Source organism: Hyla sarda, chromosome 2 (genome assembly GCF_029499605.1).
Source record: "Hyla sarda isolate aHylSar1 chromosome 2, aHylSar1.hap1, whole genome shotgun sequence".
Taxonomy (NCBI): domain Eukaryota; kingdom Metazoa; phylum Chordata; class Amphibia; order Anura; family Hylidae; genus Hyla; species Hyla sarda.
The window spans coordinates 428,364,546-428,388,985 of NC_079190.1; the positions used below are offsets into that span (position 1 = coordinate 428,364,546).

Genomic DNA, 24,440 nt, shown 5'->3' on the forward strand with positions numbered 1-24,440 from the left:
ACTTTTTACACTCTTTTAAAAACTTTCCTGTGACTAATCCTGTAAGACCACTTCTGGCATGCACCGTTCCTCACGGTTACCTGTCTGTTTTTTATTTTTATTTTGTGACTAATTTGTATCTTGCTTTCCGACAGTGATGGGGATTCCGATGCAGACTCAGACCTGGATGAAAGAGTAGATGGAGTAAAGTCTTGGCTGTCCAAAAACAAAAGTTCTTCCAAAGCCTACTCAGATGACGGCAGTTTAAAGAGCTCAAGGTTAGTAGACCTTATTGTCGTAAGAGTTTGAAGTTAGTTACATTTTACATGCCGTGTTACCTTTTTATTTTTTATTTTTTTTAATGCAAACATTTTATTTTAAACCTCAGTTTTAAGTTTTATAGGAGTCGGATCTTAGTAATGCTGATTGGCAGAGGACTATTAGAATGTGCCACCTTAAGTGGTATGAGGAACACCATAAAACTGTACAGCAGAAAATCTTCATGCCCACTGACACTTAAAAGTGAAGCTCTGCCTTTTATTTTCATGGGTTATTTTTGTTTTTTGTTTAATCTAGCTTTCTGCTGCGCAAACAAGAGTGCTGCTGTTCAGGGAAAACCTAGTATAGAATGCAGCCCTAAAACAATGCTGCGGCCTCTTTGTTCTCAGGATCATTGGGGCCCCAACAGGTCACACTGTCACAATGCCTAAAGTGATGACATTGCCTATCCATATGCCATTACTTTATAGAATGAGAATAACCCTTTAAAGTGTGCCTGTCACAAAAAAAAATAATTATGTTGAGTTTTTTTTATTTTTTTTAAATCAGGCGGGTTCTGACTATTCTGACCCCAACTGATTATCCCTGCTTGTTCTAGTAGAGGAGGTGCACACTACTGCTAGATTTACATTATGTTACTATCTCAGTCAAGTAAGACTGCATTCACACCACGTTTTTTACATACGGGTGCCGGATCCGTCCGGGGGAGGGGCAAACCTGGCGCTCCCGTACCCCAGCCAGATCAGCCTGTGACTCCATTTACTTTAATGAGCCGACCGGAGTCAAACTGTGCTCCGGTCAGCTCAGTTTTGACCCGTATCGGGTTTTGGACTGGACCTAAAACCGTATTATACTACGGTTTTAGGTCCGGTCAGGAAACCGTATACGGGTCAAAACTGAGCTGACCGGAGTCACAGTTTGACTCCGGTCGGCTCATTAAAGTAAATGGAGTCACGGGCTGATCCGGCTGGGGTACGGGAGCGCCCGGTTTGCCCCCCCCCAGCCGGATCCGGCACCCGTATGTAAAAAACGTGGTGTGAATGCACCCTAACACAGAGCGGGGTTAGAACGCACAAGAGCACACTTCTGGCTCGTTCTCTTGATTAGTCCGGGTCTGAACACTCAGACCTAGACCGATCAAAAGTTTGGATCTGTCTTTATGAAGTATCAAAAGTAGTTTTTGTGGCAGAGTGCATATTTAAGTTTTAATTTGTATTTGTCAATTCACTAACTCAATAATACTTTGAGAGTACAATGGTATCCTCCTGTGAACGGCAGTGGATCTGAATGACTCATTACCTCTTATCGTCCTGTTCATTAACATATGAATATCCAATACAAGGACCAGGTTTATTTATATGCCAACCGCACTACTCAGATGTCCATGTGTTAATTAGCTAAACTGAAGGGCCTATTCAGGTATAGAAGCCATCATTGGAAAGAAAACTTAAAAATAATAGGATCCGTCAGCTGCCGCTAGTCCAATAGACAGCTTCCAGATAGCTTCAGATTTCTTCTACACTGCAGTGTAAACAAAAAAATAATAATTGAATAGTAAGTGGAAACAAAATTATGTATTACAGCAATGGTAAATAGTACTTACCATGGAAGTCTATGTCAATCAATGATGGAGTTTTACTAAGATCCAAAAATGATATATGTTTTTGAACAACCCTGCAAGGTAGAATTTTTTTTTCCATTTGCTGAATCTATCTTAATCATATGCAAAACTTGAAATGTTTTTGGACCTGTCAAAAAAATTGATCCATCCTAGCAGTTTTTTAAATGTTGCACATATATATATATATTTTTTTTTTTTTTTTTTTTTAAACATATCATTATTTAAGTTTTTTTTCTGTAGGAGACCAAATATGCCCATGGATCTGTTAAATTGGTGTATCTAATGCCCTCCAGTGTTATCCGTTACACAATGCTTTGCATAGAAATTAAAGTGAAATAATCACTACACCCAGTAGAGGTTAAAAGCGCATCTACAGGTAAATGTTTATACTTGCAAACTTATGTTTGTGAGCTGAGCCGTTTGTATTTGTTTGTTTGTGTTTTTCATATGTGAAAATGAACAGCAAGTGTCCTCAGTGTGGGGTTGATGATCAGGTACCCAGCATTGCCTTCCCCTATTGCTCCTTGTCTCTTTTTCCTCCATTTGATTGACATCCTCTGTGCTTAATGGGAAGGAAATTCTTGGCACTTGAGGTGATTGTCCCTGCCCTGCAGACACTTACTGCTCATTTGCATATATGAGAAAAAAACATATTGCTCTGCTCACAAATAGAAGCTGACAGATCTGATGGTATACTTATAAATGTGCTTTGAACCCTTTCCTGGTGTTGAGATTAGTAACACAATGTGACTCCAGCTCTCAGATTTCCTTCAAAGGGGGTTACTAGGCTAGAATTATTGATTGCCTATCCTCAGGATAGGTTATCAATTGCTGATTGTCAGGCACCTGCTGAGCAGCTGTTTGGTGCCCCCACTATTCAGTGAATGGGCCAGAAGCAATTGGCTCTGTTCACTGTGTAGTGGTGGCACCGAATTACTGTAACTCAACTCCTCTTCAAGTGAACGGAAGTTCAGCTGCAGTAACTTGAAGCCAATGGCTTCTGGCCTCATTCACTGGGCAGTGTGGGCACCAAACAGCTGACCGGTGGGGAGTTGCTGGGTGTTAGAACCCCGCTGATCAGCAATTGATGACCTATCCTAAGGACAGACCATGAATATTTCTAACATGAAAAAAAACCTTTACGATCGAGACTGAAATAGTTGTTTCCAGCTTTTTGCTGTGTGGAATACACAGAGATCTATGCTATTCAATCCTTTTCTTATATATCCATTAAACACATAAGTCACAAGGGTTTCTCTTCTTTTGAGACTTATGTGTTCAGCAGAAACAAGAAAGCATGGTCTGAAAAGATTCTCAATTTACCTGTTCCTCCATTTGTTACATTGTTCGTGCATGAACACATTGTTGAGTTTGGAGAGGGCCAGTAAGACAAGAAAAGGTGATCTTCCTGGGTTTTACTTTTTCCATCCATCTTTACTTTCAAAATTGGTGTTTATTTATGAACTTGTCGAACATGCTTGTTTTTTTTTGTTTTTGTTTTTTGTTGTTTTGTTTTTTGTTGTTTTCATCATGTTATATATGTTTTTGTTTTTTTAAAGGAAACCTGTCAACATGTTATATATGGTAAAATTTCCTTCCTTTACCATCCTCTAGAGATGTTCCTGCCAGCAGGGATGGTGAGGATGTATAGTTAAAAAGTGTTCCCTGCTGGCCCTGTAAGTGGTCCCCTTGGCAGCAGCTATACTTACCTACACCCACCTGCTGCTGCCCTCTCATCGTGATTGACAGCCCTCATCACAGCTTTGCTCTGTCTGCTATGTATGCCCTGCCCAGGCTGTCAATCAAGCTGAGGGGGCGTGATTACAGAGCAGCAGTGGGACTGGGTGAATTCAGCTTTCTGCCCAGGGGGCCACTTACGGTGCTGGTGGGGGACACCTTTTAACTGCTCAAATGTCTTCCGGGGATGATGAGAAACAAGATTTTACCATAAATAATGTGTGCCTTGGGTTATATATGGTAAAATGTTATGACAGGTTTCCTTTAACTCTCTGGAGTCTGTTAAGAGATGATGTATCGGATGTTCACTACTTTATATTTCTATGTATATATTCTGTGTTGCAAGTACTCAAAAACTTGGTGAAAAATAGAAAACATATTTATAATTTCCGTGTCTGCATTGTGACATAACGCTGCAGTGGTAATGGTATATTTCACTTGTGAAGCAGACAATAAAGGCAGAAGACTTCTTGAAGGAGCATGTTTATTTCGGTTTGTATCCCTCTGCTGAGGGTCATCAGCAAATAGTGAGCGTCATTAAGCACAAAACCAATCACAATTTATAACTTGGGGTCCTCTCCAGCCGGCTCGAATCATTCTCCACATTAGTCATTTCCCAGCAATTAGCAACGGGCCATGGCACCGAAACTCAAACAACAATGTCCCCAAACTCATTTTTCTTGGCACAGCGCTAAAATCGGGCAGAGATGAGCTCTTAATTTCATTATCTGGCTAAAGAAATAATTTATTCATGAAGCCATTGTAGAGAACAGAGTATTTTCCTTGCATTCACATCACACCTCTGCACCTATTTGGCCATGTAAAATATTCTTTGTGAACAACAGGTGGATGTGTTCCATTTAATGTATTTCTTTTTTTCTTATAATGTTTCACTTGAGTAATATCACACTTGAATGCCATGTATGTTGCCAGATGTTGCACAAGAAAAGACTGCTATGACTTTGTATTTTCTTCACAGTTTAAGGAATATATGGTGTTGTTCTTTTATCCTGTCTACTTTAATTTCATTATGTTGTTCTTTCAACTCTATGCTTTGCTTCTATGCATTTATTTTCCTCTTTTACCTTTTTTTATGCCATTTCTTACTCTTTAACTGTTTCTGTCTTCTTCTTTTGCATTTCACGCTATTTTATCATACATCAAACTTCTACACATTCACACAACTAAAGAACTAGCCAGAACACAGAAATGAAGGAAGGCAAAGAACTGAAATCTGTTAAACAAGTCAAAGAGGTGGATGAAAGGCCAATGTCTGTAATGAGTTCTCTCAGCTATAGGAAAAGGGCAAACATTAAGGATTCTATAGGTGGTAAAGGTGATGAGGATTCTTTGTTTTCCACTCTAAAAGACAGATCGGAGTCCCCCGATAGGTCATTCCGAAAGGTTCAAAAAGATCCCTCAGGAAGTGCCGTTGATGATACAATGTCTGTTACTTCATGGAGAAAATCTCAAGGTAGTGAAGACCTGGATGATCGGTCATCATTGGTATCTCAAGCATTTACAGAAGCTTCTAGTCGAGCAAGAAAGGGACTTGACAAGAGATGGTCCATAACAAGCCCTGAGTATGATAAAGTGTCCATAGTATCAAGTCGCCTCTCAAACAGGCGGTGTTTAGAAGATGAAGATGAAACAAAATCCACATTGAGCTTTGGTATTACTAGTCCATCTAGTCTAAGACGTAGCACCTCTAAATTAGATGAACCACGTAATGGACTGTCAGCTGTAAGTCCTTCTCTCAGCAGGCGTTCTGACTATGGATTAGAAAGTCCAACACTAGGCAACCGCTCTGACACTCGTTTGTCTATGGCCAGAAGTACACTAGATGATTTTGATGATTCTGTTAGCATTGGATTCAGTGATTCTCGATCTTTGTATAGTCAGCACTCCTCTGGACGTAGTTTTTCAGTACCTCCCCAGGCCAGAACACCTGGGGCAGAAGACATTGAGCTAGAAAGAAGAGATCTTCAGCCTGTGTCCCACCGCAACTACTTAGATCCAGACCTTGAGGCTGCAATCAATGAGGTTTTAAGTTATAAGCCTATAAAGTTTAAGAGGAAGAGTCTTGATCCTGACTCAGAGGATGACGATGACTCAAAAAGTGTCAGAAGTATGAGGAGCTTACACACTGAAAAAGGAGAGTCCTCTTCTGGTCTCAAAAGGTCAGCGTCAGCTGTAGACTTCTCTAGGGCTTCCAGCAGACGAAGTAGGGTTAAAAAGAGTAGCTCAGAGTCAAGCTCTGAAGAGGAACGCAAAAAGAAGAGTTCCAAAAAACATTCTAAGAAGTCCAAAAAGAAATCAAAGAAGAAACAGTGTGAATCATCCTCTTCCTCCTCCTCATCTTCAGAATCTGATTCGTCCTCCAGCTCTACAGTATCATACCGTAGTGGAGGCAGTGTGAAAAAGGGTCCAAAAAGTAAAGACATAGAAGACGAAGAAGAGCCTCAAGTGGATAAGAAAGATGGAAAAAGTGGTAAACAGGCAAAAAAGAATGACAAGAAAAGGAAGAAAAAAGTTGACAGTCTGATGATGAAATATTTATACCGGCCAGAAAGTGATTAAGGCAGTAGGTGATCCTGAATCTGCATGTCCTGCACGGTGTGGATTACTAACCGATAGATGTGGTGGTTTGAGAACTAGCATTTGTTAACAAAGTGTGTCTTGTCACCTCATGCTTAGATATCTACAAATACATTTACCTTTCAGTACTGAAAACCGGAACATTCTCAGTATGTAGTTGGCAAGCGTTGCAATCTGACTAACCTTTAGTTGGTCTATACCTTTGTTGAATGACACAAAATACAGGTTTATATATTTTGCATATAAAGAAGTCTTAGTCCAGTCAGCCCTTAAGCCAATTTTTATTACAGTTATACTTACAAGGTGTACATATAAGTCTGGTACATTTATATAGCAGGAAGTACCTCTACTAGGTCACTGTGTCAAAGTATCAAATAGTAAAGACAATGTAGTCTGGTACTTCCACAAAAAAAAAACTAATCCTGGAGCTTGGAACAGCAGGTGTACATGGTGTCTCTGTGCTTCACGCTAGTAATGCTCTGCTCAAATAAATAAATCCATGTATAACATGAGAACATCTGAAGATAGCGGCACTCACCACTCGTGAAAACTTGTCTTTTTCTTCCTTTTGTGCACATATTGATTCTCTTGGACCGGTCTGTGGCTTTTGACACTGTGGATCAGTACTTGTCTTTGTTTGTACCCCATAATTGTAAGCGCTGCGGAATCTGTAGGCGCTATATAAATAAATAAATAAACATAGGTACATTAAGCAACAGTCGGGGAGGCGTCTCTGGGTCAAGATCTGTTTCCTGTGCCTAGCCCACTTCTTCAAGCCAGATGCTTCAGCATCTGGCTTGAAGAAGTGGGCTAGGCACACGAAACAGATCTTGTCCCAGAGACGCCCCTGCCTCTTGCCTAATGTAGCTATTTGCTTCAGCGTCTGGCTTGAATAAATGTGCTAGGCACACCAAACTGATCTTGTCCCAGATCTGCCTTTCCGACTGTTGCCTAATCTACCTATGTGCACAGATTGAATAAAGAAGCAATCGAAGTCAAGTATACCCAACAGGTCATGTTCCTAGTGGGCGGTGGGGGTGGGGGGGGGGGAGGCGCTACCTGTGTAGTTTAATGAAACTCCATATCCATAATTTTCTCTAATAGGTCTCCTAAAACCACTGCGCCATTTATTCAACTTTGTACAGCCATTATACTTAGTGATGGCTTTGTGCACACATAATTTTAGGTGGCATTGTCACAGAAATACCCTTCATGACTTCAAGTGACAAATTGAAGTTTAACACCTTGAAATATTGTGCTGGTACTGCTATACCAGTATCCTTAAAAAAAATCCCTTGGAGATTTTAAGTGTAGATCTGGGTAATTTTGCATATTGTGCCCCAGAAATCCATGCACATAAATTATAAGCACCATTATGTTTTAAAGGCTGTTCTGTTAATCTGTGCAGCTACTACACCCCCCATGAGTGACCTTAATCCTTCCAGCGCTGAAATAAGACACTTTGGTGATCCACAGATATGCAAATGACCCTCTATACATATTTGTAGAAAATGCCACTTTTGCTAAGCATTGTGTAGCCCTTTCCGTCAGGGAAGCCGGTGAGTGAACAGACTGAGAATTAATCGGCACAGCAGGAACAGTTTGCAGTTCTTGTCGTCTGTTTTATTATCCATGGTCTCAATGCGGCAATCTAGCACTTCACTGAGTAACCCTTTATATTCAGAAAGTGAGGACGCTGCCATTTCTGCATATGAAATGCATTTATTTTTTCTTTTCTATGTCTATTCATAAAGAAGAAAAATTTGAAACAGTGAAACAAAGTTGACCGTCACAACTGTACACCTTGGTCAGGCGGTGTTTAGCCTTGAAAAGCATAGCCTGTACAAAACTGTTAGGGATATATTCTGGACCAATATGGAAGGGCTTTGACGAATTTCTAAAATGTATAGGCTTAAAGTTAGCGTCTTCATTTTACATTCAGTATGGTTGATAAGAGATGTATCCAGCAAGAGCAACCATTAGAGTAGGATCACACGTTCCATATTTTGCTGCGTATTTGGTGCTGTTTATTTTCTTACCAAAATACGCACCTGATATTGCTTACCCATTGACTTCAATGGGTAGGAAAATACGGAGCAGCAGAATATGGCACGTGTGACCCTACCCTTTTATAGAGGTTTTCTGGGACTTTTTTTTATTAATGGTCTATGTTCGTGCCCATCACCAGCTTTGGTCAGCTGTTTGCCAGAGCTGCAGCGCCCTCATATACACTGTAAATAGAGCTGGAAGTAGACAGCTCCGTACATTGTGTAGTGGCCAAACTGGGTTACTGCACATTCACATCAATGTGAGCAAAGCTGCAGTAACAAAGCATGGCCACTATACAATGTACACGTCTGACTACTTCAGCTCTGCTTACTGTGTATTCGGGGTACCATGGCTCTGGCAAACTGTCTTCACCGTTCAGTTCTGGAAAACCCCTTCAACTTTTTGGGTGTAAAATTCGCTGCATATTTATTTAATAATGCATCTTTATAGTAGTTTGAGCTCTGATCTGATACAGAGCTCTTATTAAAGGGGTACTCCGTTTTTTTTTTTTTTTATCAATTGGCACCAGAAAGTTAAACTGATGTTGTAAATCACTTCTATAAAAAATATCTTAATCCTTTCAGTACTTATCAGCTTCTGTTATGATCCATAGGAAGTTCTTTTCTTTTTGAATTTCCTTTCTGCCTGATCACAGTGCACTCTGCTGACACCTCTGACCATTTTAGGAACTGTCCAGATTAGAATAGGTTTTCTATGGGGATTTGCTCCTACTCTGGACAGTTCCTAAAATGGACAGAGGTGTCAGCAGAGAGCACTGTGGTCAGGCAGAAAAGATGCGGTCAGGCAGAAACATTTTTAAAAGAAAATAATTTCCTGTGGATTATACAGCATCTGATAAATACTGAAAGGATTAAGATTTTTTATAGAAGTATTTTACAAACCTGTTTAACTTTCTGGCACCAGTTGATATAAAAAATTTTTTTTTCCAGTGGAGTACCCCTTTAAGCCATAGGATAAAATCTATACATCTGACACACCACTAGGGGAAGCTGAGGAGCTTTCTCTATACAATGAATATGAGCTGTTACAGTAAGCTCCCCAGCAGCGCCAAGTGGTTAGTGCAGGGGGCTTTAGATTTATCAGTGTTTTTTGCAACAAAGTTTTGCAACAAGCCATTATTTTATTAAATCTAAGCAGAATTTGTTTTTATAAAAAATAAAATAGACGTGAAAGGTGAACATTCATTTTAGGTTTAGGATGAATTACCTTGAAGTGTAAGTGCCGTTTGGAAAAAAACTTAATGTAATCTAGATAACAATATATGTATATTTGTTATATACATATGTTAAGAAATTTGCATATTTTTGGGTAAAAAGATGCTCTCTTGTCCCTGCAGCTATTGTCTGTTTCTCTGCAAATACAAAATACAGGAAGTGTGGACTGGACGAGCAGGGCTCTATGCAGGCTCCTCAATCACCCTGCTGTGTGAACCGGGGTATGTCACAGAGCCTTAGTGTACAGAGCCCTGCTTGTCCTCAGTGTACAGAGCCCTGCTTGTCCTCAGTGTACAGAGCCCTGCTTGTCCTCAGTGTACAGAGCCCTGCTTGTCCTCAGTGTACAGAGCCCTGCTTGTCCTCAGTGTACAGAGCCCTGCTTGTCCTCAGTGTATAGAGCCCTGCTTGTCCTCAGTGTATAGAGCCCTGCTTGTCCTCAATGTACAGAGCCCTGCTTGTCCTCAATGTACAGAGCCCTGCTTGTCCTCAATGTACAGAGCCCTGCTTGTCCTCACTGCACAGAGCCCTGCTTGTCCTCAGTGTACAGAGCCCTGCTTGTCCTCTGTGTACAGAGCCCTGCTTGTCCTCAGCGTACAGAGATCTGCTTGTCCTCAGTGTACAGAGCCCTGCTTGTCCTCAGTGTACAGAGCCCTGCTTGTCCTCAGTGTACAGAGCCCTGCTTGTCCTCAGTGTACAGAGCCCTGCTTGTCCTTAGTTTACAGAGCCCTGCTTGTCCTCAGTTTACAGAGCCCTGCTTGTCCTCAGTGTACAGGGCCCTGCTTGTCCTCAGTGTACAGAGCCCTGCTTGTCCTCAGTGTACAGAGCCCTGCTTGTCCTCAGTGTATAGGGCCCTGCTTGTCCTCGCTGCACAGAGCCCTGCCTGTCCTCAGTGTACAGGGCCCTGCTTGTCCTCAGTGTACAGAGCCCTGCTTGTCCTCAGTGTACAGAGCCCTGCTTGTCCTCAGTGTATAGGGCCCTGCTTGTCCTCGCTGCACAGAGCCCTGCTTGTCCTCAGTGTACAGAGCCCTGCTTGTCCTCACTGCACAGAGCCCTGCTTGTCTGCCCGCACTTACTGTATTTTGTCTCTGCGCACACAGGCAATTTTTTAATATATACATATAATGTCATTATCTACTGTATATAAAAAGATTCTGCAAATGACAGGTACACTTTAAGTATTCACAAGCTAACCTTTATATTTTTATGCAGACCATTACACATATACCTAATAAGGAAAAAGGAAGAGCTGCTGAACCACTGTTTTCCAAACAGCATGGCTCTAGCTTTTGCAAAGCTACAACTCCCAGCATGCTTGGACAGCCAAAGGCATGCTAGGAAGGCATTCTAAGAGTTTTAGTTTTGCAACAGCTGGAGGCACACTGTTTGGAAAGCACTGTGCTAAACAAACCAATTTCACTTAGGTATATATAGCAATATATACAGGTATATATGGTGGAAGGCATGAAGTGCCAATATGTATGGCTTGCTATTTTCTACATCCTTACCTACTCTTAGAACTAGAGCTGCAAAGATTAATCGATAAAATCAATTAAATTCGATAACGGGATTCGTCCGAATAATCGTTGTCCATCAGTGATATTTTTAGGCTGAGACTCTCAGCTCCACCCTCCGATCAGTGTTACCAGTTAGGAGGCTGCTGCTCCTACTGTCTCCTCCCCCACTGCCATTTTACCTCTATTTCCCCCACTCAGCCCATGAGGATCAGTGACCCTCCATTTTCTGCCGCCCCCACCTGCCTCCAGGGCCACCGTACAGTAGGTTGAGGTTCCAATACAGCACACACTCGCTGTGCTTCTGCGCTGGTGGCCGGTGATCCTCCCAGGGCCTCCGTCTGTATGTGTCTGCAGCCTGCACTGCTATACACATGGGGGGGGGGGGGGGGGTGTTATGTACAGAGCAGACTGCAGACAGAGCATTGCACCCTAGTGTCTTCTACAGACCTTAGGGTTCAATGCTCTGCAGCCTGCACATACCCCCCATGTGTATAACAGTGTATGTACATTCCTATACAGGTGGGGGTGTGTGCAAAGCATTGCACCCTAGTCTGTACTACAGACCCAAGGTATGTGTATAGCCGTATATGCAGAGCATTACACCCTTGTGTCTGCAGTACAATGTGCAGTGCACACCGCTTTACCCATGGGGATATGTGCAGAGCATTGCACCCTTGTGTCTGTAGTACAGACACTAGGATGCAATGCTCTGCACATACCCCCACGTGTATAGCAGTGTGTGTGTACTACATACACACTGCTATACAAATGGTAGTATGTGCAGAGCATTGCATCCTAGTGTCTGTACTACAGACACAAGGGTGCAATGCTCTGCACATACCCCCATGGGTATAGCGGTGTGTATGTAGTACATATACACTGCTATAGACATGGGGGTGTGTGCAGAGCATTTGCACCCTAGTTTTTTTAGCACTACAGACATGGGTCGGGTGCAATGCTCTGCAGTCTGCACATACCCCCATGTGTATAGAAGTGCTATATAAAAATAGTAAACTATTGTTAACTAACTGCTCCCCCCAATAAAAATTAGCTCCCCCTTCTATTTATTTTTATTTTTTTACATATTTGATACTGCCGCATGGCTAACTGTCTGAACTATTAAAACATTAGTGAATCATCATCATTTTTTTTTTTTTTTATAGTTCAGACAGTTACCCATGCGGCAATATCAAATTTACACTGGTTTCTTTACAGGATCATTAATAATGATCCTGTACGGCAACCGGCATAGACAACTAGTCGATTATTAAAATAATCCTTAGCTGCAGCGCCAATCAGAACCCAATTCTATATATTCCTTTCTTCAACATATTTCATTTTGTGACTGATCAGATTCTGCGCTTGTCCATACGATTACACGGGGTGACGCTCGATGACTGCAATCTCCAATTCTTCCTATATCTTTAGCTGAAAAAAGACAGTATTATGTATAAGTACCGCTTTACGGTCGACATCCAACTATGTTTTCCAACTCGTCGATTTTGATAGGAGATGGTGGAATATGATTTTTAAGGCAATGCAGACTGCGAATATCCATCATAACGCCATTCATGTAAACGTTCACCCACTATCACAAATATCACTTCTTTTCAGATTTGTTCAAGTGGATAAAGAGTCTGACTCCATAACTACTCACTCTTAGTTTGGAATCAGGTTACACCGTTTCCGTAAGGGGCATGTACAGCCTCATGCACGCAAACTTTTACCTTGTATGGAGCTGTACTATAGGGTCGATATAAGTTTATGGGGTTGTACCGAGTCCTATATCCTAATATCTGGCTATATGATGGAACAATTCTATTCGTATGCCTTGATTCCTGATCCTGATAAAATATTATTTAAAGGGGTTCTCCACTTCCCTGCCTTCCGGAGCTCCGCCCGCAGCGTCCGGAAGTTTATTACTCCGAACGCTGTGTGCGAGCTTCCGTGTCGTCATGCCTGCCCCCTCAACGAAAGTCTATGGGAAGGGGGGGGGGGGGTGACAGCGGTCTCAAGGGGGCGGCCTAGAACACGGAAGCCCGCACACAGCGTCCGGAGTAATAAACTTCCGGACGCTGCGGGTGGAGCTCCGGAAGGCAGGGCAGTGGAGAACCCCTTTAAAGGGAACCTGTCACACTGGTAATGCAGTCCATTCTGCAGGTATCATGTTACAGAGCAGGAGTAACTGAGCGGATTGATATATAGTTTTGTGCAGGGATGTGCACAGACATTTTGGCGGGCAGGGGCTCAAGTAGAAAAAAGGGCACTTCTAATTAAAAAATGTTTGTAAAAACCTTGTATATGTTAACTCAATTCCTGAGGTAAGGGACCTCCGTTGTCACCTCAATGGGACCCACATAAACCCACAGAGGTCCCAATTAGTGTTGAGCAGCATAGGCCATATTCAAATTCGCCATATTTTGCGAATATATGGACGAATATTCGTCATATATTCGCTAAATTCGCATATTCGTAATATTCACCTTTTTTCGCATATGCGGAAATTCGCATATGCGAAAATTGGCATATGTGAAAATGTATGAACTTTATAGCAAGTATACCAGTGTAACTTGATAGAAGCTGCCGAAGGGAGGGATCAATATTCGCGAATATTCGCATATGCGAATATTCGGCCGGCGGTCTCACACAGTAGTATTAGAGCCTTCTTTACACTACACAAGCTGGAAGCAGAGAGGGATGATCACTGTGATGTGTACTGTGAAAAAACAAAAATGAATATTTGTAATTTCGAATATATAGTGCGATATTCGCGAATAAAATTCGAATTACGAATATTCGCAAGCAACACTCGTCCCAATCAGTAAGAGCATCATAGGGCAGGTGCATTAAAAGGGCAGGGGCTCAAGCCCCCGTTTTGAGTCTGTGTGTGCCCATCCCTGGTTTTGTGGGAAAATATCTAGTATAAATTATTTGCTCATTCTAGGCTACGTATTCATATAATTGACAGCACACACATACACACAAATAGCTGTCAATCTCACTGAGTAGGACCACCTTAGCCCAGTGTTTCCCAACTAGAGTACCTCAAGCTGTTGAAAAACTACAACCCCCAGCATGCCCGGACAGCCGTTGGCTGTCCGGGCGTGCTGGGAGTTGTAGTTTTTCAACAGCTTCATGCACCCTAGTTGGGAAAGACTGGGCTAAGGCCAAGCATCTCTCTCTGTAAGAAATGCTGGATTCTGTATGCATTGCCATGAGCAGGTAGACACAATTTGGCTCCTTTCACAAGTAATTAAGATATATAATTAAGCCATGTTAAGTTTACTAATTAAATGTCGACCTTTATAATATCTAAATTGATATTTCTTGCTTACAAATTAGCCGCTCTCTAGCAGTTTGGCAAATATTTGGATTGGCTATAAATAGTTGTGCTGCTAGAATTTATCAAGCGTAGAGATATTTTCATTCGCTCAAGGGCACAGACTCGAAAGGAACTGTTCAGATCAACCCTGTATACGGCTCCACCGAGACTCCAACACGTGGGACTTTTCCTTAACCCATTCTTATCAGGAGCAACAGTGTATGCCAGAGAATGGAGTGTGCTCTTTATCAGATCTATATGCATTTTTTGCAGCAGTGCAATAGTTTATTGTAGTAAATGTTGTAGTCCACAATAGTTTATTGTAGTAAATGTTGTAGTCCACAATAGTTTATTGTAGTAAATGTTGTAGTCCACAATAGTTTACTGTAGTAAATGTTGTAGTCCACAATAGTTTATTGTAGTAAATGTTGTAGTCCACAATAGTTTATTGTAGTAAATGTTGTAGTCCACAATAGTTTATTGTAGTAAATGTTGTAGTCCACAATAGTTTATTGTAGTAAATGTTGTAGTCCACAATAGTTTATTGTAGTAAATGTTGTAGTCCAAAATAGTTTATTGTAGTAATTTTTTGTAGACCACAATAGTTTATTTTAGTAAATGTTGTAGCCCACAATAGTTTATTGTAGTAATTGTTGTAGTCTACAATAGTTTATTGTAGTACGGTAATTGTTGTAGTCCACAATAGTTTATTGTAGTAAATGTTGTAGTCCACAATAGTTTATTGTAGTAAATGTTGTAGTCCACAATAGTTTTTTGTAGTACGGTAATTGTTGTAGTCCACAATAGTTTATTGTAGTAAATGTTGTAGTCCACAATAGTTTATTGTAGTAAATGTTGTAGTCCACAATAGTTTATTGTAGTAAATGTTGTAGTCCACAAAAGTTTATTGTAGTAAATGTTGTAGTCCACAATAGTTTATTGTAGTAAATGTTGTAGTCCACAATAGTTTATTGTAGTAATTGTTGTAGTCCACAATAGGGATCGACCGATTATCGGTATGGACTATATTATCGGCCGATAATCACGATTTTGGGCATTATCGGTATCAGCAATTATCTTGCCGATAAGCCGATAATGCCCCGCCTCTCGCACCGCCCCCACCGCACCGCCACCCCCTCGACCCGCCGCACCGTACCCCCTCGACCCACCGCACGGCGTCGCACCCCCCACAGTGATGCTGGGCGGTATACCGGTATGGATTTTTGCCCATACCGCTATACCGGTCGGGCCCCTCCCCCACCCTCCGAGTCAATAAAAAAATTAAACTTACCCGTAATGGGGGTGGTCCGGGCCATCCATCGTTCCTGTAGTGTCCGGGGGCGTTCCGGGTGAAGAGTGAACCGGTCCGGGCTGTCCTTCTTCTCCGGGGGTCTTCTTCTCCACTCCGGGCAGGCTCCGGCCTAGTACGCTGCATAGACGCCGCTACGCCGTTACATCAGGTGCGTCGCTGCGCACGGGCGTCACTGCGCAGCGGCGTCTATGCAGCGTACTAGGCCGGAGCCTGCCCGGAGTGGAGAAGATGACCGCCGGAGAAGGACAGCCCGGACCGGACCACCCTCCACCCGGAACGCCCACAGACACTACATGAACGATGGATGGATGGCCCGGACCACCCTGACAGGTAGGGGAGAGAAGTGGGTGGCGGCGGTGGCCTATGGCCCCGCAAAAGCCACTGCAGATCATTGATTTAAAGCACCCGCTTTAAATCCATGATCTGCAGCGGTGTCGCAGGGGGTTAAATAGCCGATAACTTATACCGGAATATCGGTATAAGTTATCGGCTATCGGCCCTAACCTGCACCAATTATCGGTATCGGCCCTAAAAAAACGATATCGGTCGATCCCTAGTCCACAATAGTTTATTGTAGTAAATGTTGTAGTCCACAATAGTTTATTGTAGTAAATGTTGTAGTCCACAATAGTTTATTGTAGTAAATGTTGTAGTCCACAATAGTTTATTGTAGTAATTGTTGTAGTTCACAATAGTTCAGTTTAGTAAATGTTGTAGTCCACAATAGTTTATTGTAGTAATTGTTGTAGTTCACAATAGTTTAGTTTAGTAAATGTTGTAGTCCACAATAGTTTATTGATTTAGTATAGCATGTCACGTACTCGCCATATACTGTCTTCTTCACAACTGCGCTGCTATGGTGTAGCCATTGGATAAACTGTAGGGGAAAGTGGTGACATTTGAGATTGCCTTCAATACTTCGAGATTCAGTCTACGTTGTCTGATAAACTGACCTTTAGTTTAATAAGATTGTAATATTTAGAAGGTAAATTATATAATAAGCTGTTTATTATAAAAATTTCCCCAGGGTTGCCATAACATTAGCTATACATTCAATTCCTTCCTGGAATGTAAATGAAAAGTGTCCAGAAAAACTACCGCCCTCTCCATTAGAGACTATGGTATGGCTGTGCAGAGTTACTACAGAGAGACGTATGCAGTGGTTCCAGTCACAATATTTACTGGTTCCAGGACGACCATTGTATGTTGAGACCATTGTATAGTATGTTGAAACCTTTGTATAACTCTATAGAGACCTGGTAATTGGTTCTAAAGCCCCATATTGTCATCCAAAAATAGGAAAAAGTGATCATTAAACAATAGTAAGTAAATAACTAATATACATAAAGCAAGTCCTTACATATAAAGGTAAGAAAGAGCTGCTGTGAGCTGTAATCACTGTCTATGTAGAGGACCGGAGCTTCTTCAGGGTCCTGTACGTACATGCAATGTCCTAAAAAAGTAAAACGATGCCGCCCTCACCAGTTGTCCAAAGGAGCAGCCAACAATGGCACAGGGAAAGAGTGTTGCAGAACATGTAATACCTCCAGTCAGTGCATGCACTTCAGTAATACAGGTGTTTTACCATTCTGATTGGTCAGTTCTTCCAGCCTTTGAGATGTTTTGCAGATCTGGACTGTCTGTAGCATTGTATGGTGAGTTTGGTTTCCCACCAGCCTTGATTGACAGCTCTCTCACTGGTTGGTTATAGAGAGACATCAATGACTTAAAGTTAGCAGGGCAAGGAGAAGCCATAGGGGGTTGTCCTGGTGACTCCCAAGTCAGGTAATAAGTGATGACCATTTTAAGTCCCCTACCCTCTGTAGGTTTGTAGGAGATTATATATATATATATATATATATATATATATATATATATATATATATATATATATAGTCTATTATATCTTACTTTACCTATGAAGCGTTGACATCAAAGGTTTTCCTACAAGAGAAGATTCAACATAATTTTGTTTTGTATATTTTGTAGCCTGTGAACAATACTTGTGAGACAGGTAATACATAGTGTGTTTCCACCCCTTCCCCTCTGCCATGGCTGCCAGGCTGTGCATTGTTCATTTATTTGTTTGGTGAGGAGAATCCTCGCAGGGCAGGTAGCAAATTCCCTGACAGATCCTTTGTTTTTCAATCTCCCTCCGCTCATTGATCTGGATTAATACTCTGTCGTGCCTGCAATTTGCACAACTTCAACACAATTTGTTTCTGCCTGGAAGGCACATTTTGGAGCCGAATAAAGATTCATAGGGGTAGAAAATCGGGAATACAAGGAGGGAGGGGACGTGGGTGCAGATGTAAGCAATTACCAAATGGAGCTTCCAGCTTTCTGATTGGAACCTCTCACTGCACTTCTATTAGTATTTACATTGCAAATGATAGACACATTGTACATCGAGTGTTACGGTACATATATATATATATATATATATATATATATATATATATATATATATATATATATATATATATAATATATGGTGTGTCTGTGAGCAGGAGCAAAAACCTGGTGGAAGGAAATAAGACTTCCCTGTGCATTCCCATGGTTAATGTATTAATTAGGGGAAGGAGGTAGTTTGCATCTATTTTATGGATTAATGTCCACAGCCGCATGATGATTGAATGGTCCCTATCAGGACTTAATGATGCTATTTCTTCTTCCACATTGTGCAGTTTCTCAGGATCTGCAGACCTCTTTAATAAATGTGATGGTGGTATTCATTACAATTAATATGCCACATTGGAACTGTAACTGTTTGCATGCCGGAGCCATAGAGAGGAGCCATAGAGACCTAGTTTAGATTGTAAGGAATATTTTCTGTTCCTGGTAATAAGGATTGCATGCAGGCAAGAAAGAAAGACATCAGAAATGATATGGTAGCAAAAGTAAATCATTCAGAAACTGGGTTCCTTCAAAGGTTCAAGATAGGGGTCCCAGCAATGTATGGAAAGTTCCACGTCTGTTGTGGTGCCCATACAGGAGTAATTCAGTTGAAAAGACAGGTCCAGCACTTGTAGCTATATCTATATAAAATCACTGATGTTTATTGTCAAAATTCTTAAAGTCCGCTTTACGAAAACGAGAAGTATGTACTCTTGGGTGAACAGGAACACATTTTGTTCCTTTGTCATAGGGGTGTTCTTTCTTCATCCCTTAAAGGGTACCTCCCATGCTGGCATTTACGTCTCTCACCACTAGTTTGAATCCCCATGATAGATGCCGTAGGCTGATTGGGTGGTACTTTGCCTTGGCAACCATACAATACCCAGTGTTTGCAGCTAAGTTAACAGTAACAGTATGGCCGAATCTGCTATGTATTCTGCTGTTGGGTTCAACTTTCTGATGGGAGATTAAATTGCAAGAAACTTTTGGCTGCAGCACTAGCAGCACTAGGCTTGCCCTTTAAAGGGGTATTCCGATCTCAGTACAGCCTCCAGCAGTCTGTGCCGGAAGCTGCCACCGAGACATGACATCACAGCCACGCCCCCTCGTGACGTCACGTCACTCCCCATCCATTCATGTCTATGAAAGGGGACATTCACGTCTTGGTCTCGGAAGCACAGAATGCCGGGGCTGCACCAAGATCACGGGGGTCGCAGCAGTGGGACTCCTGTGATCACACATCTTATCTCCTATCCTTTGGATAGGGCATAAGATGTATAAGGCCGGAATACCCCTTTTAATACTTTGAGAAATAAGTACTCCGCACGTTAATGGATTGAAGGCAATTGAAAGATGTTTATGGTTGTCACAATCATATACTGCATGACGTTTCGGTCTCTCTGGACCTTCTTTAATTGCTGGGGGGGGGGGAAAACATAGGAACAAGTATGTAAAGAGGAATAAATGTTATCCATTATATGACTGCAATGAAAATAAATATCCTTGAATTGCATTTGGCCCATTGGCAGAGTAGTGCATGGTTTGGGAAGGGAGCCACATTTGAATCAGCATCACCCTCACCATTCCCCTGTACCAGCAGGTTAGTGCAGGTGTTGTTGTTGACAAATTCCCATTAAAGGGGTACTCCGCCCATGGATATCTTATCACCTATCCAGAGTTTTGTTCAGAACTCTGGGTTTGTGCTGCCGTGGTTGTGACGTCATACCATGCCCTCTACATTCATTTCTATGGGAGGGGACGTGAAGTGCTACCACAGCCGTCACGCCCACCTTCCTATAGACATGAATGGAGGGGGCATGGTGTGATGTCACGACCTCCCGAACCCAGCATTCTGAACAAAAATGTTCAGAACGCCAGGGTGCCCCCTGGAGATCGTGGGGGGGTCCCGCATCCGGACCCCTCCCGTGATCAGATATCTTTATAAGATGTCCAGAGGTGAGTACCCCTTTTAAGGTTCTCGTACACTTTAATGATTAAAGTCAATAAAAACAGTTTTAACAAAATGAATTGTTCGGCAGGTGATGTTTTAACAATGGACAACCTTTTTATCTAACATCTATCATCACCCATAAGAAGTCGACTGTGTTGTGAATTCTCCACTTTTAGTCAGATAAAGGATCTTACTCTCAGAAAGATCCTTCATCCTTCAAAAAGTATTATTGATCATAAATGGGCAGTTTGAACTATTGTAATGTCCAATATGGACTAAAAAGTGTACGACTGCGTCATCAGCTCTCATCACTCATCAGACAGTCATTCGCTCAACTATTCAACCATTCAAACAACTCACAGAGGCTCCCTTTATGTAAGCTTTAAGGGCTATTGCTTCCTTGAATATAATGGCTAACCTGCATGTACATATGAGTGTGCCTTCCTCCTGACTATGTGTGACTGCACTATAGTTGGCATGTTCTACACATCAAAAGTTACTAGGTGTGAAATACTTTGTGTGTGGTAATAGTTGACCACTTCTTGGGTTTTTATATACTGTGCATCTAGCCTGAATGATACTTTATTAGTATAGACTATTAACTATGCCTTCTTTTTTTCTTCCAGCCCCCCAACCTATAGGAAACCGCTAAGCTATGACAGAGAGGAGGATGAGCAGGACAATTTTGGAAGCACATACCGATCGAAATATTCATCACGGAGCTACCTGAGCGACAGTGACACAGAAACCAAATCCTCTGAACCCTTGTCCTAATCTTAATGAGGATGTGAACAGTGCCACCTATAGGAATGGGGAAATGTTGCCGTTTCCACAGACTGAGAAATTCGGTTTTTGTACGTGTCCTTAGAACTGTGTGTATTGGCTTTCAGCCTGAGAAGAATGACGTGCACCTCAGTACATCTCAATACAAACTTGAGACCCCCCCCATTCCTGTCCACCACCTGGCAACCTTACTGCATGGGCTCATTTCTGCGTTTAAAGTTGCAGGGTGCTTTCATTGGATTGTCTTTTACTTTACTTGTTGATGGTTGGTGGGAATGGAGAAGAGAATCAGATAAATTATTATCTTCATGTACTGTTTTCTGCATCTTTTTTTCACCCCTTGGTGGAACAGTGAATTTCCGATAGCTGGGATTTCTCATTGTCCTATGGCCTCTACTCTCTCTATGTATATGTAAATATTAGGGGAGTAAGCAGTCCTGGAGGCTCATGATGGGGGCTCCCAGCTTCAATGGTGCCTTTTTCTGCCCTCCTGGTTTAACCCTTTAGTATGGGAAACCACATGCTTCCTAGACCCCTCCTAAGTGATCACCCTGTATCTTTTTATTTACATATGTTTATTATGTATATACAGTTGCTATCCTGGTTGAATGAGAATAGACAGCAGATATAATGTAACTGATCACTCGGGCTGGCTCTGCTGGGGGGTCATAGTTCAGAATGTGGACAATGAACAGAGGCATGCTGCAATATGTAGGTATCTAACAGTGGAGGACATCCTCTAAGCCAAGGCTTAACGTGTTATTTAATACACAGTATTTCTTAATCTCCTAGCTTGCCAAGGGGACGACATAAAGCGATTACATTGGTATTTCAAGCCTTAATACCAAGAATATGTACAACCGTTCTGACTGACACAAATTGTACCTAGATGTAACATTCTTCTTTGCTGATCTGCAGTCAACTTAAAGACGAAACATCTCAACATGCAAGTCTTGTAGCACGAACGCTTATCGTTGGCTGGATTTTGCTTATCACTTGCTATGGTGTAACAGTGAAAGTGTCATTTTTAGTGTTGAAGTTGTCTTATGAAAAACAGGGGGAGCGTCACTGCCACCCCCGTATCCAGAATGACATCTTACAGTTACAGTATTTACTCTCCTGCATGTGCTGGAACATGAGTTTTGGTTCTGCTTAAAAAAAAAAAAAAATCTGAACATCAGATGCAGTTAAGAACAACCTCCTATTCAACCAAGTAACTTGTCTAGGAAGCTGAGATTTTGGGTGCTGTTTGTAGGACGCCTGCAATTAATAGAATCTGTACCAGGCCATGTACTGATAATACGGGAACACTGTGCTTACTCTTTTCCTGTAAAGTAGATACACCTCATAGTGAATATTCCCCCCCCCCCCCTCATTTTTTTTTTTAAATCTAAATTCTTTTAAGCATTCATTTCTTACTGTGTTATTATATAAATATGCCCAGACTGCCTGCTTCAATAAAAAAAAAATGGACCTTCTTGCTGTCCTTCAGCCTCAGTTCTAGCAGAATAGAACGCAGTTCTTGCTGAACTTCACTTCCTTGTGCTGGGGTTGACATGACATATTGCTGGCCGCGGTGGTGTCCTGCCTGCAGGGGAGTGAGGAAGGTAAGTAAAGTTTTTTTGTTGTTGTTGTTTTTTGTGCAATTTTTGTTTAAGCAAGCAACCTGGGCATATTAAAAAAAAAAAAAAAAACACACTTTTTCCAGACAACCCCTTTAACAGATGACACTTTTGCTGCCTACAGCCTTATAACAGTGTAGCCCATTCACATAGCAACTGGGTGTGTATGAATGCTAGAGGCTCTTACTACCCTAGTGCTATCATTTAAAGAAACAGCAAAGTGAACGACTTTGCTATAACACTTTTGTAATATAGAAGTGAGATATTGACCATAATAGATCAAGGAATATAATACAATCTTGTATCATCCAGAGTGCTCACAGTTTGCACCTAGAGTCCACTGATGTAAATGTCAGTCGCTCTGGAGCAGATAGTTCTCAGAGATCATACTTAAGGAAGATCTCTGCAGGATTAAAGGGGTACTCCGAAGGATAAGGGATAAGATGTCTGATCGCAGGGGTCCCGCCGTGCCGGATGACTGACGATGAGGGGCGGAGGCTTGTGACATCAGTCATGCCCCGCTCGTGATGTCACGGCCATGCCCCCTCAATGCAAGTCTATGGGAGGGGGTGTGATGGCCATCACACCCCCTCCCATAGACTTGCATTGAGGGGGCATGGGCATGACATCACGAGTGCGGCGCAGCAGTGAAGTCACCAGCCTCTGGCGCTGCCCCCGATGCTCTAAACTAACACTGGGTGCAGCAGGGAGATCACAAGGGTCCCCAGCGGCGGGACCCCTGCGATCAGACATCTTATCCTTTGGATAGGGGAGAAGTTTTCTAGAGGCGGTGTACCCCTTTAATAAAACACACAGGATTTCTTGACCTAAGACCAACTTAGAGTTAAACGTTAGCCAATGAATCCCCTTAGCCCTGCTTATCCAGGGATAATTAATTTAATTGCTGAGAAAAATAAACATTTTACATGTACATAAGCTACCAAGGATTTTCTGCAGCGGAAAAAAATCTGCTGCAGACTTTCCGGCTGCGGAAATTCCTCTTGCGGAATTTGCAAGCGGAATTTCTGTTACGGAAAACCCACAGTGGATTTTGTTTTTGTGAACGTGCCCTTAAAGTAAATTGGTCACTAACGGTAGAGAAAGTGAAAGGTGACCACAGGTTTTTATGCCTCTGTGCAAACAGTAGCTTAGATCTCAGCTTCGTGAATACCGGTATGACTCTGGATTGGGGGATTCTTCTTATCTGCACCTGTTTTACATGGAGATGACTTTTAACAAAATTCATGAGAATGCAGCCTGTTAATAACTAGCGCCAACAACATCACTAAGGCATGAGGCACTTTGTGTTTGGGCGGAAAGTACTCTTTAAGCACGATGGGGCATTTATATGATAAAAGTAACCCTTTGTGGTCTGGCATACATTATACAGTTTCCCATGTGTTTTTATTTTATTTTTTAATTACCACTTCATTCTATTTTCATCAACAGTGCAATAAAAAGTATGATTTTGCTTGGGAAAAAAATCTTATTCAATTGACACTTCGATGTGTGATTCCTCTTACTTAATATTAAACATGAAGGGCCTCCTATTTCTTTATTTCTGGTATGTAATATTTTCTAGATCATAACTGTTAAATCCAGATTTTGGTGGGAATTTTTTTAAAATGTATTTTTTTTCTTCAGAGTTTTATATATTTGTTCGTTTGCATCCTAGATAGGAGTAATCTTTGCACTGCAGATTTTGCAGAATTGGCCCGGTCCTTAGAATACAACAAGCTGTATATGTCCCTGGTGGATGGTCTATCTCACATGAGGTTGGGGTAGGAAAGGGAATATATATATATATATATATATATATATATATATATATATATATCCATACTATGGATGTGCTTGAGCTGCAGCTTTTTTTATCAGTTGTGTGGAGTTAAATAAAAAACGAAATAAAATCTGCCTGGGTGTGTATGTGTATAGTTTACTTTTCCATCTGCAATATGAAGGAGTGAATATGGTTAGAATAATTTCAGCATCTCTGTGGTCGGAATTGAATCATCTATGTAAAGTACACACCTCCCAACAT

At 41.7% G+C, this 24,440-nt stretch overlaps 1 protein-coding gene across 5 annotated transcripts in view; it reads left to right on the top strand.

Annotated features, from left to right (window-relative positions):
• The window catches only part of MYO18A (myosin XVIIIA), a 350,022-nt gene extending 327,094 nt beyond the window's left edge, over positions 1-22,928 (top strand). For all 5 annotated transcript variants that reach the window (XM_056559045.1, XM_056559047.1, XM_056559046.1 and 2 more), the window contains 2 exons: positions 135-257; positions 20,621-22,928. In XM_056559045.1, the coding sequence (XP_056415020.1) occupies positions 135-257; positions 20,621-20,768 (271 nt within the window). In that variant the 3' untranslated portion in view covers positions 20,769-22,928. The remainder of the gene's footprint in view (positions 1-134; positions 258-20,620) is intronic.
• Positions 22,929-24,440: the final 1,512 nt, after the last annotated feature.